The following is a 17635-nucleotide window of genomic DNA, read 5'->3' on the forward strand; positions in this document are numbered from 1 at the left end:
TTTCCCAAGCACATAGTCCTCTGTTTTATTGCCCTCTGCCCTCTGGCTCTATTCCAGGTGATATATTTGCCTGTGCCCCAGTGGTGTTCCATCAGTAGCCTTCTTACACACTGTGACATTAAGGGCAAAAGCCCAAGTCAGCACTCGGGAGGCAGAGGTAGGAGGATCGCCATGAGTTTGAGGCCATCCTGAGACTACATAGTGAATTTCAGGTCAGCCTAGCTTGAGTGAGACCCTACCTCGAAACACCAAAAAACAAAGAACCCAAAAGGGTAACAGCCCCAAAGACTTTGACCATGTCACCTCTTCACTATTTCTTGGTTTACTCTGTTATTTCTATTTACAGGTCTGTGGCTGTCCTCTCTATTGGAAAGCCCCCATGTTCAGGGCTGCAGGGGGAGAGAAGACTGGATTCGTGACAGCACAGGCATTCATTCCCATGTGGAGAAAGTAAGTATGTGAGCAGTCACTGTGGGACTACCAGTGAGTTGTGGGCTGTAAAGATGTCATTTACTTTATTATTTTTCTTTTATCATTCAGTTCAATAATGAGATTTCAATAACTCAACCATTTATACCCACAAGGTTTTTGCCACAGCCTTTGTCTTTTATGTCTTTAAACAGTAAAGCAGAAATGCCTTTTAAGTCTCTATTTGATGATTTCTGTTTTTATTCCCCCCTTGGTTTGGTTTTTCAGGGTATGGTCTTGCTAGCCCAGGCTGACCTGGAATTAGTCTCAGGCTGGCCTCAAACTCATAGCAGTCCTCCTACTTCTGCCTCCCGAGTGCTGGGAATAAAGACATGCGCCACCATGCCCAGCTTTGATCATTTTTTAATTTTACTTGTTAAACTGGTGACTTGGGATTTGATCTAATAGTGAAAAAGGTAAATAAAAATTACTCATTAAGGGACACAAACCATGTGTGTCACATGAAAGACACAATTCTACTCTCATATGATTCAACAGAGTATCTAGTTGATGTGGCAAAATCACTGAGTTCTAGAGGACTGGGGAATTGGCTCAGTGGACAAAGCACTTGCCGTCCAAGTATGAGGACCAGAGTGTAGATACCCAGTACCACGTACATGCCAGGCTGGTGTGGCAGCCTGCCTGTAATCTCAGAGTCTAAGAGGCAGACACAGGAGATTCCCAGTGCAAACTGGCTAGCTAGACTAGCTGAATCAGTGATCTCTGGTTTTAAGTGAGACACCCTGACTTAGTTAAAAAAGAAAGCAAGCCAGGCGTGGTGGCGCCGCCTTTAATCCCAGCACTTGGGAGGTAGAGGTAGGAGGATCATCGAGAGTTCAAGAAAGCAAGAAAGAAAAAAAGTGGAGTGCAATCAAGGAAAATAATATCAACCTTTAACCTTCACACCCATACATGTATACACACATGCACATATGCCATGTAAATAAATAAATCAGCTGCTGAATTCTTTTCTTCCTGTTATTTTTGAGGTAGGGTCTCACTCTAGCCCAGGCTGACCTGAAATTCATTCTGTAGCCCCAGGCTGCACTCAAATTCATAGGAATCTTTCTAATTCAGCCTCTGAGTGCTGGAATTAAGGGTGTACACCAGCATACCTAGGTAGCCACTTAATTCTAATAGATTTTGGTCATTACTTTTGAGAGCTCCAGTTAAGGAACAAAGGACTAATTTGTATATTTAGCCAAGATATTCTTTTTTTTTTTTTTTTTTTTTTTTTTTTTTTGGTTTTTTGAGGTAGGGTCTTACTCTAGCCCAGGCTGACCTGGAATTCACTATGGAGTCTCAGGGTGGCCTCGAACTCATGGTGATCCTCCTACCTCTGCCTCCCAAATGCTGGGATTAAAGGTGTACGCCACCACGCCCAGCTAGCCAAGATATTCTTAAATTTTAATAGCCTGATAAGTTTTCTAAAATTCAAACCCAAACTTTGCTTTTTTTAACCCCTTCTTTAGATGTTGTTTCTTCATACACTTACATGTTTTAGGAGAATATCAAGCTTATCTTCTCTTCTAAATGATCAGCTGTCTTTCGGGGATGTGTGTGTTGACCATACGTGCATGTGCAGATGTCCGCACCTCATATACACACGTAGAAGAGACAGAGGAGGGTATCGAGTGTCCTCTTCTATCACTCTTCCCGTTCATTTCCTGGGAACAAGAGTCTCCCTGAATCTGGAGCTGCTCTTTTTTGGTCAGATTGGCTAAAGAGCAAACTCTAGTGAGTCGAGTCTCTTGTCTCTGCCCCACTCCTCGTCAGGCTTGCGTGGCTTTTCACTTGGATGCTGGGGATCAGACTCGCTCCATATGCTTGTGCAGCAGGTGCTCTTACCCGCTGAGCCTTCTCCCTTAGCCCAGAGAGAGGGGCAGATAAAGAGAGAGAATGGGCATACCAGGGCATCCAGCCACTGCAAACAAACTCCAGGCACATGCGCCACCTTGTGCATCTGGCTTACATGGGCCCTGGGTAGTTGAACTTGGGTCCTTTGGCTTTGCAGGCAAGTGCCTTAACCACTAAGCCATCTCTCCAGCCCTTTTTAAGTTTTTTTTATATTTATTTCAGAAAGAGGCAGGTAGAGAATGGAAGCATTCCATTTTGTTGCTGTTGTTGTTTTGGTTTTTCAAGATAGGGTCTCACTGTAGCCCAGGCTAACCTGGAATTTACTCTAGTCTCAGGGTAGCCTCAAACTCACGGTGATCCTCCCACCTCTGCCCCCGAGTGCTGGGGTTCAAGGCGTGCCTCTGCATCCAGCTTGGGAGCATTCTTTATACATGTTTTTGGCACTGTTTCTAACCTGCGTATCTTTTCTCTTAGTAAACTGTTTGGAAGTGGTTTTCACATATTATTTAAAACAATATATAATAGCAAATTTCAACTTTCAAGTAGAAATCCTAATCTTTTAATACTGCCTTAAAGACCTTTAGTTATATAAGGCTTGAAAACAAGGTAGGTGATTCATAAATGCATTCCTGGTTTTTAAAATGTAGCAGCAAGTCAAATTCATCAAATTCTTCATTACCTTATGACTAAAGTGGTCAGGGTGTATAAGACGCTACTACCTATTGTACTTTTTCAAACTACACCCATGCTAAAAATCATAAATAGCTCATGTTTTACCCAGGTGGAGCTGAGTCTTTTTGTTCCTGGGGTAGTAATTCTGGCCTATCTAAATGCATGGAATAAAAGGAAACCAGAAGAATCATTTCCCAGGTACCACCTGGATGACAGTCAAAAGTTACTGACCCGCCTTTTCTATAGCACTCTGATAAAAATATAAGAAATGTCCCTTAAGAAAATGTGCGGGAAGCCGGGCATGGTGGCGCACACCTTTAATCTCAGCACTCAGGAAGCAGAGGTAGAAAGATCACCATGAGTTCGAGGCTACCCTGACACTACAGAGTGAATTCCAGGTCAGCCTGAGCTAGAGTAAGAACCTACCTCAAAAAAACAAAAAAAGAAAAAGAAAATGTGTGGGTAAGCAGTGGTAATGGTAAATAATTAATTCCTTGGGAGCTAGAAATAGGGGGGAGAAGCACTAGTAATTAAAGGTAAAATAACAGAAGAATTAGCATTTACCCTTGGGAGTATTTTTCATTGGTATTTCTAGCATCCTAGAATGTGAGAGGAAAAAAAAAAAAAATAGAGCCTGCAGCCTAAATAATAGTGAAGTTAGCATGGCCTCTCCTTTCCCTACCAACAAAGCTAAGATCTCAGCTGAGTGTTATAATGTTTTTAATTGGCATATAACAGTGGTAAGAATTTAAAGTTTATAGATGCTTAAGCTTGTATTCAGCTATATTCTTTTACCCAGGTAGATGTTAGGTTCTGAAAAGGCTTCATTTGGAGTAAAAAGAATAAGTAGATAAGATTGCTCTTGTCAGAAGCATCTAGAAATCTAGGAAAACAGCAAGATATGAGTGATGCTTGTTTAAGACAAAGCTGTGAACAAGCTGGGAGATGAAAATAAATAGAAAATGGTCTACTATAAGACACATTACAGCCAGACACAAGAAATACAGCTACTTACATTCTGTTTATAATTCTAGGACAGTATGAATATCTGAGGCTGACTGTAGCAAAGAAAATTTGGTATTCAGTTTAATTTATCTGCAGCTGAATGCTTAATGTAAGGAGTTACAGCAGTTCTTAGTTAAGGCTGAGTGCCACTGAGATAAGGCAAACCTTTATACCCGGGGACTGTATTGGTTACTCTTCTTACTGCTGCGACAGTAGCTGATAAAAACATAGGAGGAAAGGGTTTATTTTGACTCACGGTTTGAGCAGATAGTCTATCATGGCAGGAAAGTCATAGTGGCAACATCATGAAGCTGCTGGTCATATTGCATCCATAGTAAGGAAGCAGTGAGTGATGAATACAGGCACTCAGCTAGCTTTCTCCTTTTTGAAAACTTTTATTTATTTGCAAGCAGAGAGAGAGAATGAGAATGGGTACACCAGGGCCTCCCGCAACTGCAAATGAACACCAGATTCTTGCACCACATTGTGTATCTGCCTTTACATGGGTACTGGGGAAATCCACCTGGGTCGTTAGGCTTTGCAGGCAGGCACCTTAACAAAGCCATCTCTCCAGCCCAGCTTTCTCCTTTTTATTCAGAGTGTCTGGGGCCCCAGCTCATCCATAGTTATTGTGGGTCTTCCCACCTCAATTTACATAATCTAGAAACCTCCCCTCAGACATACTCAGAGGTTTGACTCCTGGATGACTCTAGATCCAATCAAGTCGACAGTTGAGATTAACCATCATAGTGGATAGGAGCCACACAGCAGTAGCAGCCACAATATTTGTATTTCCTTGTTGAAATTAATCACTTTCTCTTTAGAGAAAAGCAAAAATACATAATGCACAAGTTTTCAGGAAACTGCTTAAAAAGTTATTGCATGAGCAATTCTCCCGATCCCTCTTCTTCATTAAAAACATCCTGGAGCTGGAGAGATGGCTTAGCAGTTAAGTGCTTGCCTGTGAAGCCTAAGGACCCCAGTTCAAGGCTCTTTCCCCAGGACCCACATTAGCCAGATGCACAAGGGGGCGCATGCCCTGGAGTTCGTTTGCAGTGGCTGGAGGCCCTGGTGCACCCATTCATATTCCCTCTCTCTCTCTCTCTCTCTCTCTCTCTCTCTCTCTCTCTGCCTCTTTCTTTCTCTGTCTCACTCTCAAATAAATAAATAAAAATGAACAAAAAAATTTAAAAAAAAACATTCTGTACACTGTATGTGCACGCATCTACATTAATAGCACTGTGGTCAGTTACCAAAGTGGTTTGGATGCCCTCTAGTGGGAGCTCCTCTCTAAACTCTTAAAATGATATATTTATTTATTTATTTATATTTCTACATATACACATATACATACATACATATTTGTTTATTGACAACTTCTATACTTACAAAAACCATGGTTTTCCCTCCCCTCCCCCGCTTTCCCCTTTATAACTCTATCTCCGTCATATCCCCTCCCTCTTTCCATTAGTCTCTCTTTTAATTTGATGTCCTCATCTTTTTCTCCTATTATGAGGGTCTTGTGTAGGTATTTCTAGGCACTGTGATGTCTTGGATATCGAGGCCAATTTCTGTCTGGACAGTTGGATATAAGGAGTGTTGCCCTTCCTTTGGCTCTTACATTCTTTACACCACCTCTTCTGTAATGGACCGTGAGCCTTGGAGGGTGTGATAGAGATGTTTCAATGCTGGACACTCCTCTGTCCCTTCTTCTCAGCATTTTGTTGCCTTTTGAGTCATCCCAGTGGTCATAGCCATCTGAAAAGAGAAGCTTCTCTAACCAGAAGTGAGATTAGCATTAACATATGAAAAAGTGTAGTGCATTCAGGGCAATTTGGTAAGAGTAATATATGCATTTGTCCAGACAAGAGCAGGCTTTATACCCTTAAAACACATGACCTCCCCTGCCATAGGCTTTTGATTAGGTTTTCAGTACCAGGTCAAGGCTCGATTGCACAAGGAGGCACATGCATCTGGAGTTTGTTTGCAGTGGCTGGAAGCCCTGGCGCGCCCATTCTTTTTCTATCTGCCTCTTTGTCTGTCACTCTCAAATAAATAAATAAAAATGAACCATAAAAATGAACCAAAAATATGTAAAAAAAAAAAAAAATAAGAAAGATCTATGACTTCAGCTGGAAAGATGGCTTAAGGCACTTGCCTGCGAAGCCTAAGGTTTGATTCTCCAGTACCCACATAATCCAGGTGGCACTTGTGTCTACAGTTTGTTTACAGTAGCTAGAGGTCCTGGTGTGCCCATTCTCTCTCTCTCTCATAAAAAAAATAAAATATTTTTAAAAGAGCTGTAACTTAGCCAGGTGTGGTGGCACATGCCTTTAATCCCAGCACTCGGGAGGCAGAGGTAGGAGGATCACCGTGAGTTCGAGGCCACCCTGAGACTCCATAGTGAATTCCAGGTCAGCCTGGGCTAGAGTGAGACCTCGAAAAACAAAAACAAAAACAAAAACAAAAAAGAGCTGTAGCTTTACCTTCCCTTTACTTGCCAAAAGCATAAAAGAAAGGCAATACAGTATCTCATGCACATACACACACACACACACACACACACACACACACACACACGTTATTTACTTTTCAGAAAAGGCTTTTGCAAGAGGTGGGTTATTTAGCTAGGCCTTAAAGAATAAGCAGGACTTGAGTCATGGCTCAGCAGTTAAAGGCGCTTGCTTGGAAAGTTTAATGGCCTGGGTTCAGTTCCCCAGTATCCAGGTAAACCCAGATATACCAAGTGGTGGGCACATGTGTCTGCAGTTTATTCGCAGTGGTAGGAGCATATGGCATGCCCAAATTCACTCACTCTGTCCCTCTCTCGAATACATAAAAATATTATTTTAAAAAGAAGCAGCATTAAAACAACAAAGTCAGGGGCTGGAGAGATGGCTTAGCGGTTAAGCACTTGCCTGTGAAGCCTAAGGACCCCGGTTCGAGGCTCGGTTCCCCAGGTCCCACGTTAGGCAGATGCACAAGGGGGCGCACGCATCTGGAGTTCGTTTGCAGAGGCTGGAAGCCCTGGCGCGCCCATTCTCTCTCTCTCCCTCCATCTGTCTTTCTCTGTGTCTGTCGCTCTCAAATAAATAAATATTTAAAAAAAAAAACAAAGTCAGGGTAAGGCTTCCTAGAGCAATAGAACAGCATGAAAATGGTAGAGGCCAAACTTTCTGTGCCTCAGAGCAGCTGCCTAGAATGGAAGTTTCATTTAGCAATATGGTAAGGCAGGTTGGCAGGCACCAGCATACTAAAGAGCCCAGTGCCCAGTATAAGGCATTTGGATTTGCATATGCAAGTGATAGAGAGCTATTGTACATTTTTTTAATGAGCAGAAACTGCACTAGAATTATATTGCTGGGACCCTCTTTCAAATGCCTCAGTCTCTGTGTAAAAGGCCTGGAACTTGAGAATACAGTGGAACAGAAAGAAGTAGTTGTTGAGAATGCTTTAAGGAAAAACACCTCAGCACTCCAGTGTTCTCATTTTATTCGACATACCTACTGGTCCCATCTAGAATCTGAGCAGTTGTCATGAAATTCCCTTTCCTCTCATGCCTGCACCTAAAAAATGTGCCCTTTATGTCTACCTCCACTGCCAGTGCTGTTATCATCTCTTGCTTAATATTTCTGAGAAATATATCTGATCATGTCACCAATTGGGTTAAATTCTTTAGGCTTCTTAACTTGACACAAAGAGGGCCTTCTTTTGATACTGTTTGCACATGTCCCCTTCTCTTCCTAACTCTGCACTTACTGTTGCCCAAATGTTCCATGCTTCTCACACCAGGCATTTGTACATACTGTTCTCCTTACCACAGCACCCTTCTTTCCGACTTTACTTTGCAGGGAATCTCACTGAGCTCCTGTGACCTTTCATGATACCCTGTCTTCATTACTTCTATTAAATGGCTGCTCCACATTAGAATAATTTTACTTTTAAACATTAGACTATAAACCCTATATATATAAACTCCTTACAGGATACTATGTATTATTTTTTTAATTTTTTGCTTATTTTTATTTATTTGAGAAGGACAGAGAAAGAGGCAGAGAGAGAGAAAGAAGGGGCACACCATGGCCTCCAGTCACTGCAAATGAACTCCAGATGCGAGCACCCCCTTGTGCATCTGGCTTACATGGGTCCTGGGGAATCGAGCCTAGAACTGGGGTCCTTAGGCTTTTCAGGCAAGCGCTTAACCACTAAGCCATCTCTCCAGCCCTATCTTATTTTCTTTTACCCCAAATAGCTTCAAGGCCAGCTGCAATATCTGAAATATAGTTGCCATGTAATAAATGATTAATGAAGAAATTAAGTAAATTTGGAGACTAATTGGATGTAGAGAATAAGGAAGATAAATGAATTTTAAGTGACTTCAAACTTACAACCCAAAGTCTAAGAATGTTACCATTATTTTCATAAAATTTGACTTCCAAGAAAAGGCCAACTTTGAGAGGAAGATTTTAAAGTTTTCCTTCAATGTTTCAATTTTGCTATCAGAGTGCAATCCCCAAATGAAAATATCCAGCAATAGTTGAAAGTAAAAAATTCTGAGCCTAAGCCAAGCATGGTGGCACACACCTTTAATCCCCAGTACTCAGAGGCAGAGGTAGGAGGGTTGCCATGAGTTCAAGGCCACCCTGAGACTACATAGTGAATTCCAGGTCAGCCTGAGATAGAATGAAACTACCTCAAAAAAAAAAAAAAAATTCTGAGCCTGGCTTGGTGGCACACACCTTTAATCCCAGTACTTGGGAGGCAGAGGTAGGAGGTTCACCATGAGTTCAAGGTTACCCTGAGCTAGAGTGAGACCCTACTGTGAAAAACAAAAACAAAAGTCCAGGAAATTTAGACTTAATAGAGCATGCATTTTCTAAAACCTATTCCTTCAAAGTCAGATTTCAGAAGTCCCCACCAGGTTATCCCTGTGGGAGCAGTAATCCTCTCAGATGTTTCACCTGGCTGTGGCTAGCTCTGAAATTCTTGCTTTTGATGTCTTGTATAAACTGAATGGACATTCTGTTTACCAAGTTTATTTTAGTAACACATATTTTACATACATAAGTTCAGTTGACTCTAGTCTCAGCCTCAGAAACATAAGAATAGACTTCTGTTATAATTGGAATATGAAATGTCCCCCATCTGCTCACATGTTTGAACACTTGGTCCCTAACTGTTGATGCTGTTTGTGAAGGTTTTGGAACCTTTAGGAAATAGAGTCTTGCTGGAGGAAGTAGGTAACTTGGGCGCAGGCCTTGAGGTTTTATAGCCAGACTCCACTTCCTGTTCACCCTGTTTTCCTGACTGTGGCTGCAGTGTGACCAGCTGTTCCTGCCACCATGCCTTCCCCACCATGATGAACTGTACCTCTGTAACTATAAGCTAAAATAGGCTCTCTCCTTACTTAAGCTGCTGTTGTCAGGATTGGTTACAACAATGAATAAGAAACTAATTTTTTAAAAATGATATACTGAGACATGGAGGTATTGTGATAAACTGACTGTGTGGTTCACAGGCCTTTGGAACTGCTTTGTGAGAGGACTGTAGAAGAGTTTGAAATGTTGGGCTGTACCTCTGTAACTGTAAAAAAAAAAAAAAAAAAAAAAAAGCCCTTAAATACTGTAAGTAGAGTTTGATGGGAAAATTTTAGTGGGAGCTTGGAAGGCAAGAATGCTAAGAAAAATGTAGACAATGGAGGCCCAGCTTGTGAGGTTTCAGAGGGGAAAAGGACTATCAGAAATGGGGCTGGAGGCAGTTCATGTTAAATACTATTAAAGAAACTGACTGTGCTCTGCCCAGGTACTGACACCAAACTCAAATGTAATGGGCTAATTTGGTGGAAGAAATCTCAATACAAGATAACCTTCAGGCTGGTGCTGAGAAAGCAGCCATAATTATTAAAGAGATCAGCATTATTGAAGAGGAAACTCCTGCGCTGTGCTCCGCTGAGATGTTAGGGAAGGTGATCTGAGTGAAAAACCCCATCTATTGGAGGCACTATTTTGTAAAAAAAAAAAAAAAAAAAAAGCAAATTCATTTGAAAGAAGAAAGCCTGAATTGAAAGAGTACCCTGCTGTAACACAGCCACCCCCACCTAGGCAAGTGTTTCATGTCAGCCTGGAAGGCATAACAGAGGCTTCTATAGCTGTGGTCCTAGGAGGCTAGGCTGCTTCCTAGCTGGCACTACAACTTGGCAAAATCAGCTATGTGGTGATGCTTTTGGAGGCCTAAAATATGCAAAATTGAGGGGTCATGGAGTCTTGTTATATAGTTCCAGAGAGTCACTGAAGCCAGGCAATGTATGGCAGGGTCGGAGTCCCTGCAAGGAGGCCCTGAGAGGCCACTACATGAAACTACAAAGGTAAGTCTAAGTTACAGTGGAGATTTTGGAGATGCCCAAACCATAGGATGTCAGCTGTGGAAAACTGCTTGTTCAGAGTGAAGCTGCCCCAGGAGAGGCTATAATTATTACAGGGAGCAGAAATGGAAAGTGGGGCCACCCAAGCCCTTTGGACCCCAGATAATTTACTCATAAGTCCCAGATGCCAACATGGATCTGCAAGATTCAACTGCTCTGCTGGAATTTGGTCTTGCTTTGGTCTGATCTTTCCTTAAAATGCTCCAATTCTTTCTTTTTGGAATGGTTGTGCTTACTCTGCCAATGCATGTTGGAAGTATATAACTCATTTTCATAGGAATTCAGAGTGTGCTGGAGTCTCAGAAGACACTTTTGAACAGTGTTGGGGCTGCCAACAACTATAGGGACTTTTGAAGGTAGACTAAATTCATTTTACATCATGAGCCTATAGGAGTCAGGGACAGAATATTGTAGTTTGAATGTGAAATGTCCCCCATAGGCTCACATGTTTGAATACTTGGTGCCCAGTTGGTGGGATTGTTTGGGAAGTTTGTGAAGCCTTTTAAGAGGTAGAGCCTTGCTGGAGGAAGTGAGTGATTAGGGGTGAGCCTTGGTGTTTTATAGCCTGGCCTCACTTCCTGTTTGCTCTCTGCTTCCTGACTTTGGCTCCAGTGGGACCAGTCGGCCTCCTGTTCCTGCCACCATGCCTTCCCTACCGTGATGGGCTGTACCTCTGTAACTGTAATCTGAATTAAACTCTTTTGTTCCTTAAGCTGCTGCTTATCAGGCATTTGATCACAGCAACAAGTAAGGTTACTAATACATATCCCTTCGATAAAATCAAAAGCATGGCAGAGAAGCTGGGAGTATGGCTTAATGGTTGAAGGCCCTTATTGCAAAGCCTGCCAGCCCATGTTCAATTCCCAAGCCATCCATGTATGCAGATACAGTGGCACAAGTGTCTGGTGTGTTTGCAATAGCAAGAGGCCCTACCATGCACACACACTTGCAAAAATATTTTTTTTTTATTTTAAAAGGATGTTAGAGCACTTGCCTAGCATGCTCAGAGTACTGCCTTTAATCTCCAGCATTGAACAAAGCAAACAGAGAGTACTTGATTCTTTTTTTAATATTTATTTACTTGAGTGAGAGAGAAAATTGGCAGTAGCCTCTTGCCACTGCAGACAAACTCCAGACGCATGTGTTACTCTGAGTTTCTGGCTTTACATGGGTACTAGGGAATCAAACCCAGGCTGCAGGCATTGCAAGCAAGTGCCTTTAACAACTGATCCATCACCTCATCCCATGATTCTTAATAGCCTTCAATGATGACCACTGGGATTACTCAAAAGGCACCATAATGCAAAGGGCCAGAGGAGTGTTCAGTAGTGAGACATCTCTTATCACAGCCTCCAAGGCTCAGGGTCCATTGTGGAATAGATGGTAGAAAGAATGTAAGAGCCAAAGGAAGGGTAGGACTGTTTACAATGCAGTCTTCCAGACACAAAATGGCCTGGATATCCATGATCTTGCAGTGCCTAGTACGACCTACACTAGACCTTCATAATGGGAGGAAAAGATGATGACATCAAAATAAAAGAAAGACTGATAAGGGGAGGGGACACAATGGAGGATGGATTTGTGAAGGAGAAAGTGGAGGAGGAGAAAAAATTATGGTTTATTGTCTATAGTTATGGACATTGCCAATTTTAAAAAGTTAAAAATATATATAGCCCTCAAGTCAGACTGAATTTGCCAGTTTATCAATATTATGGTCACTACATTCTGAGAAGCAGATCTTTGCAACCAGTGTTTATTTTGTAGGTTGCTGAATAACCATCATGATGATGCCTCTAAGTTCATCTGGCTTCTAGCAAAGCCCAGCTGCACCTCTCTAGAACAGGAGGATTTCATCCCTCTACTTCAGGTAAGTTTATTTCCTTTTGAAAACAAGTTCTGATTTGGGAGTTTGGGGGGTTGGGTTTTGGTTGGTTGGTTGTAGGTGGGGCTTTTTGTTTATTTGTTGTAGTTTTGTTTTGTTTTTATTTTTGAGATAGTCTCACTAGGTAGCCCAGGATGGACTCAAATTCTTGATCCTCTTGTCTCCTGAATGCTGGGGTTACAGGCATGTACCAGCATGCCTGGTGGGAAGGAAGTTTGTTGGGTTTTTTTAATGCAATTATAATCTCTGTCATTGAGCTACACATATTGAGAGATCAGGGCTGGAGAGATGGCTTAGTGGTTAAGGTGCTTGCCTGTGAAGCCAAAGGACCCAGATTCAATTCCCCAGGACCCATGTAAGCCAGATGCACAAGGGGCACATGCATCTGGAGTTCATTTGCAGTGGCTAGAGGCCCTGTCATGCCTGTTCTCTCCCCCCCCCCCCACTTTCTCCTCTCCTCTCCTCTCCTTTTCTCTCTCTCTCTCTCTCTCTCTCTCTCTCTCTCTCTCTCTCTTTCTGCTTGAAAATAAATAAATAAAACTTACTTTAAAAAACATATTGAAGCCGGGCGTGGTGGCGCACACCTTTAATCCCAACACTCGGGAGGCAGAGGTAGGAGGAGCACCATGAGTTCGAGGTCACCCTGAGACTCCATAGTGAATTCCAGGTCAGCCTGGGTTAGAGTGAAAACATACCTCAAAAACAAACAAAAAAACATACTAAGCTGGGTGTGGTGGCACATGCCTTTAATCCCAGCAGTTGGGAGGCAAAGGAAGGAGGATTGCCATGAGTTCGAGGCCACCCTCAGCTACATAGTGAATTCCAGGTCAGTTTGAGCTAAAGTGAAACCCTACCTCGAAAAACCAAAATAAATAAATTATAAAAACTTATTGAAAGATCAAATTGATGAATGGTTTTCATTAAAATTTATAGCAGTAAAATCCTTTTGTTAAATGAAATCTAGGACAGAATCCATAGTATAAAATAGGGCAGCTCCCATAGCAGTAGAGAAGTGTCATTCATCCTACCCCTTGCCTATCCACAGTAATGTTTGAAGCACCTCCTAAAACTCTAAAATTCAAGAAGGCAATTTGGAAAACAGTTAACAACCTGATAGGACTATGGGATAATCAGAGCAACTCTCATGAACCATGGAGTCTTCACTTGGGGTATCTTGACTCTTTATGTAAGCACAGGTATACAATGGTTTTCTAATTTTTTCCCCCATCAAGATTTATTTGAAACAGAAAATCGTAATAAGAAGAAAGGTCAGGCATGTTAGCACATGCATGTAATCCTAGCACTTAGGAGACTGAAGGAGGAAGATAGCCATGAGTTCAAAGCCAACTTGAGCTATATATTAAGGCTTGACTTGAAAAAAAAAGAGAGAAAAAAAGAAAGAAAAGAAAAGAGAAGGCAGGAATTAGAGAGGAAACTATAATTATGCATAATGAGATCTGCAAGGCCAGCTCCACCAGACTACAAAAGTCTGGAACAGAGTAAGAAAAACTACATAAGAAAAATAAAACCAACAAAACCTTTCAAAACACTTCAGCCTGGGAGAAACTTAGGAGAAGGACAGGAGTTTCTAGTCCTTTAATCAGATTTCAGTGAGATTAGTAATTTATATAATTGGCCTAGATTGTATTGAATAATTCAGGAAACTCACTTACATGAGCATTTTTTGCTGATGAAACCAAAAAAGTAAAATAAGAGTATATTTCTTATTTTCTTCTTATATTTATGAAACTTTAGCTCTGTGTTGTTTAATGATATATTTTTTATACATGTAGAAAGGATAAGCCTCGAGCCAGGCATGGTGGTGCATGCATTTAATTTCAGCACTTGGGAGGCAGAGGTAGGTAGGAGGATCGCCATGAGTTCAAGGCCACCCTGAGACTACATAGTGAATGTCAGCCTGAGCTAAAGTGAAACCCTACCTCGAAAAACAGACAAACAAAAAACAGATCTTTGGAACTGGGCAAGAGATAAGAAAGGGTAAGCCTCAGTAAGAATAAATCTTGATCAGTGATGATTCCCACAAAAAAAGAATAAATCTCAAATCTATAGAAAGTATAAATATTTATTTTGTCACTCCTTTTAATTTCTGATGTCAATCCTCATATACCAGTTTGGAAGATATTGTTAACATATCTGAGATTCTCTCAGCATGAAGTTGTGCCTCATTTCTTAGGTTATCCATGGTACAAGGCTTTAGTGTTGAGGTTACATCACTCATCCCTGTGAAGATTGCTTCACATGCCATACATCATTTAGGACTCATCTTTCTGTTTGTACCACTCAGCTGTTTTCTGTTGAGGTTTTAGCTTCAACAGAGTCTCTTTGCCCTGGCATCCAAAGCCCTGTTTTTCTCTTTTTTTATTTTCAACACAGAAAGTTATTCTAATCTGAAGAAATCCTTCTCCCATCATATTCCTTTATATTTCCCAGTCTCTGCCCTCAAGTATTCCTTCCTGTGTTAACTGACTCCCTTCTCAGTAGTGGTGAGTAACTATTGCAGGACAGAAAACAAAAGTGGTTTAGAAACCTTGATGGTTTTTGTAGTATTATGCTCATTATCAGTTTAAATGTAGGGTCTATAAACCTTAGTCTCTGTTAAGGATAAAAGGGGGGGCGGGGAAATCTCCAAAGCCAAGCATGGTGGCTCATGCCTTTCATCCCAGCACTTAAAAAGGGGATGCAAGCCAGGCATGGTAGTGCACGCCTTTAATTCCAGCACTCAGTAGGCAGAGGTAGGAGGATTGCCATGAGTTCGAGACCACCCTGAGACTACAGAGTGAATTACAGGTCAGCCTGGACTAGAGTGAGACCCAACCTCGGGGAAAAAAAAAAAAAAGTGGATGGGACCTAAAGAATGATACCCAAGGTGGTTGTCCTTTGACCTCCGCATGCATGCACAGGTGTGCAAGTGCACCCACATATCCATGCACATGCACACACCCACACATGAATAAAGAGAGAAAGGAGAAGAGAAGTGAAGAAGGAGAGGGGAGGAGGAGGGAAGAAGAAATCTCCAACAGAAAGAATCCGCCAGAGAAGTATTTTTGTCTAGGTCTTCTCACGATAATCAGTTCCATATCAGTATTAGATCTGTTTCTGCCATAGCATTCCTTGTGTCCTAAGATATTACTTACTAATATTGTTCATTCCATACCTAAATATTTGGTCTTCCTTAGTAAATCATGTAGCAAGTACCTTTTTGTTGCTGGGACTAAACGCCCAACCAGAAGCAGCTAATGGAAGGAAAGGGTTTATTTTGAGGGGGAATTTCAAATTGGCAGGGAAAGCATGACAAGAGTAAACAGCCAGGCAGACATCACATCTCCATAGCAGCAAGCAGGAAGTAGTCTAATTACTGGACTTGAAGGTGCATCCCCAGTGACACACCTCCCCCAACAAAGTTCCATGTTTTAGAGGCTCCACAACTGTCCAGAAATGCCATTATCTGTAGACCAAATACTCAGAACACATGAGCTGTGGGAGACATTTCATTCAAGTTTTTAAGTCAAGATCTGCCTTTAATTTCTCTTGGATGCTGTTACTGAAATATGCTCTCACAAAACACCTAGATCATAAGTAAACCAGTCAGTAAATTTTCACAATGTGGAGAGATCTGTGTAACTACTACACAAATAAAAAAACAATTATGTGTATCAACAAAAACCTTTATGCTCCAAATTAGTCATTGTAATCCAAGGAGAATCATTAGCCAGATTTCTAATAGCATATGACATGTATTTGTACTTATAATAACAGCTTCCCATTGTTTAAAAGATAAGCTTTAGGGCTGGAGAGATGGCTTAGTGGTTAAGGCATTTGCCTGAAAAGCCAAAGGATCCCCATTTTATTCCCCAGGATCCATATAAGCCAGATGCACAAGGTGGCGCATGCATCTGAAGTTCATTTGCAGTGGCTGATGGACCTGTTCTCCACCCTGCCAATAACTAAATAATTTTTTTAAGGTGAACTTTAGCCAGATATGGTGGCACATGCCTTTGATTCTAGCATTTGGGAGGCTGAGGTAGGAGGATTGACATGAGTTTAAAGCTAGACTGGGCAACAGAGTGAGTTCCTGGTCTTCCTGGGCTAGAATGAGACCTGTCTCAAAAAAAAGGTGGGGGGGGGGGCCAAACTTTGTTCTGAATTTATGTCCAGAGCCTTTGAGGTTATCTTAATTTACATGGTGGCCCTAAATAACCTCAGACTTAGCTGCCACATGACTTGTTCCCCTCAAAAAATATACTCATGAAGTACAGGATAGCTCAGTACTTGTCTTGCAAATATGAGGACTGGAGTTTGATACCCAGTTCCCATGTAAAAATGTCTGGCCTGGCAGTGTGTGCCTGTTATCCCTACAATTTGAGAGGTAGAGAGCTGGAGTTAAAGACATAGGAAGTTTCTCTGTAGTAATTTTTGCAACCCATCTGTAAATCTAAACCTGTATCCAAATTTTTTGTTTTGTTTTGTTGTTTGGGTTTTTTTGTCAGTCTTTTTTTTTTTTTTTTTTTTTTTTTTGAGAGTGACAGACACAGGGAGAAAGACAGATAGAGGGAGAGAGAGAGAATGGGCGCGCCAGGGCTTTCAGCCACTGCAAACGAACTCCAGACGTGTGTGCCCCCTTGTGCATCTGGCTAACGTGGGACCTGGGGAACCGAGCCTCGAACCGGGGTCCTTAGGCTTCACAGGCAAGCACTTAACCGCTAAGCCATCTCTCCAGCCCTGTTGTTTGGTTTTTTGAGGTAGGGTCTCACTCTAGCCCAGGCTGACCTGGAATTCACTAAGTAGTCTCAGGGTGGCCTCAAACTCATGGTGATCCTCTTACCTCTGCCTCCCGAGTGCTGGGATTAAAGGCGTGTGGCACCACGCCAGGCTATATCCAAATTTAAAACAGTCAGGGCCAGAAAGATTGCTCAGTATTTAAAGGCACTTTCTTGGACTGGAGAGATAGCTCAGCAGTTAAGGTGCATGCCTGCGAAGCCTAAGGACCCAGGTTCAATTCTCCAGATCCCACATAAGCCAGATGCACATAAGTGGTGCATGCATCTGGAGTCGTTTGCTGTGGCTAGAGGCCCTGGTGTGCCCATTCTCACTCTCTGTCTCTCTCTCTCTCTCTCTCTCCCTCTCTGTCTGTCTCTCTTGCTCTCTGTGTCTCTAATAAATAAATAAAAACAAATTAAAAAAAAAAACCTTTAAAAAAAAGTAACTTTTTTATAAAGCCAGAAAGCCTGGGTTAGATTCCCCAGTAACCACATAAAGCTAGGTGTACAAAGTAGTGCATACATCTAGAGTTGTTTACCTGGCATGCCCAT

At 41.9% G+C, this 17635-nt stretch overlaps 1 protein-coding gene across 3 annotated transcripts in view; it reads left to right on the forward strand.

Moving 5' to 3' along the window:
• Nucleotides 1-17635, forward strand: part of Ppp2r3a (protein phosphatase 2 regulatory subunit B''alpha) — a 205946-nt gene that overhangs the window by 104503 nt on the left and 83808 nt on the right. For all 3 annotated transcript variants that reach the window (XM_045136758.1, XM_045136759.1, XM_004664345.2), the window contains exons 6-7: nucleotides 347-450; nucleotides 12188-12290. In XM_045136758.1, coding sequence (XP_044992693.1) covers nucleotides 347-450; nucleotides 12188-12290 — 207 coding nt within the window. The remainder of the gene's footprint in view (nucleotides 1-346; nucleotides 451-12187; nucleotides 12291-17635) is intronic.

The sequence above is a fragment of the Jaculus jaculus genome, chromosome 17 (assembly GCF_020740685.1).
Source record: "Jaculus jaculus isolate mJacJac1 chromosome 17, mJacJac1.mat.Y.cur, whole genome shotgun sequence".
Taxonomy (NCBI): domain Eukaryota; kingdom Metazoa; phylum Chordata; class Mammalia; order Rodentia; family Dipodidae; genus Jaculus; species Jaculus jaculus.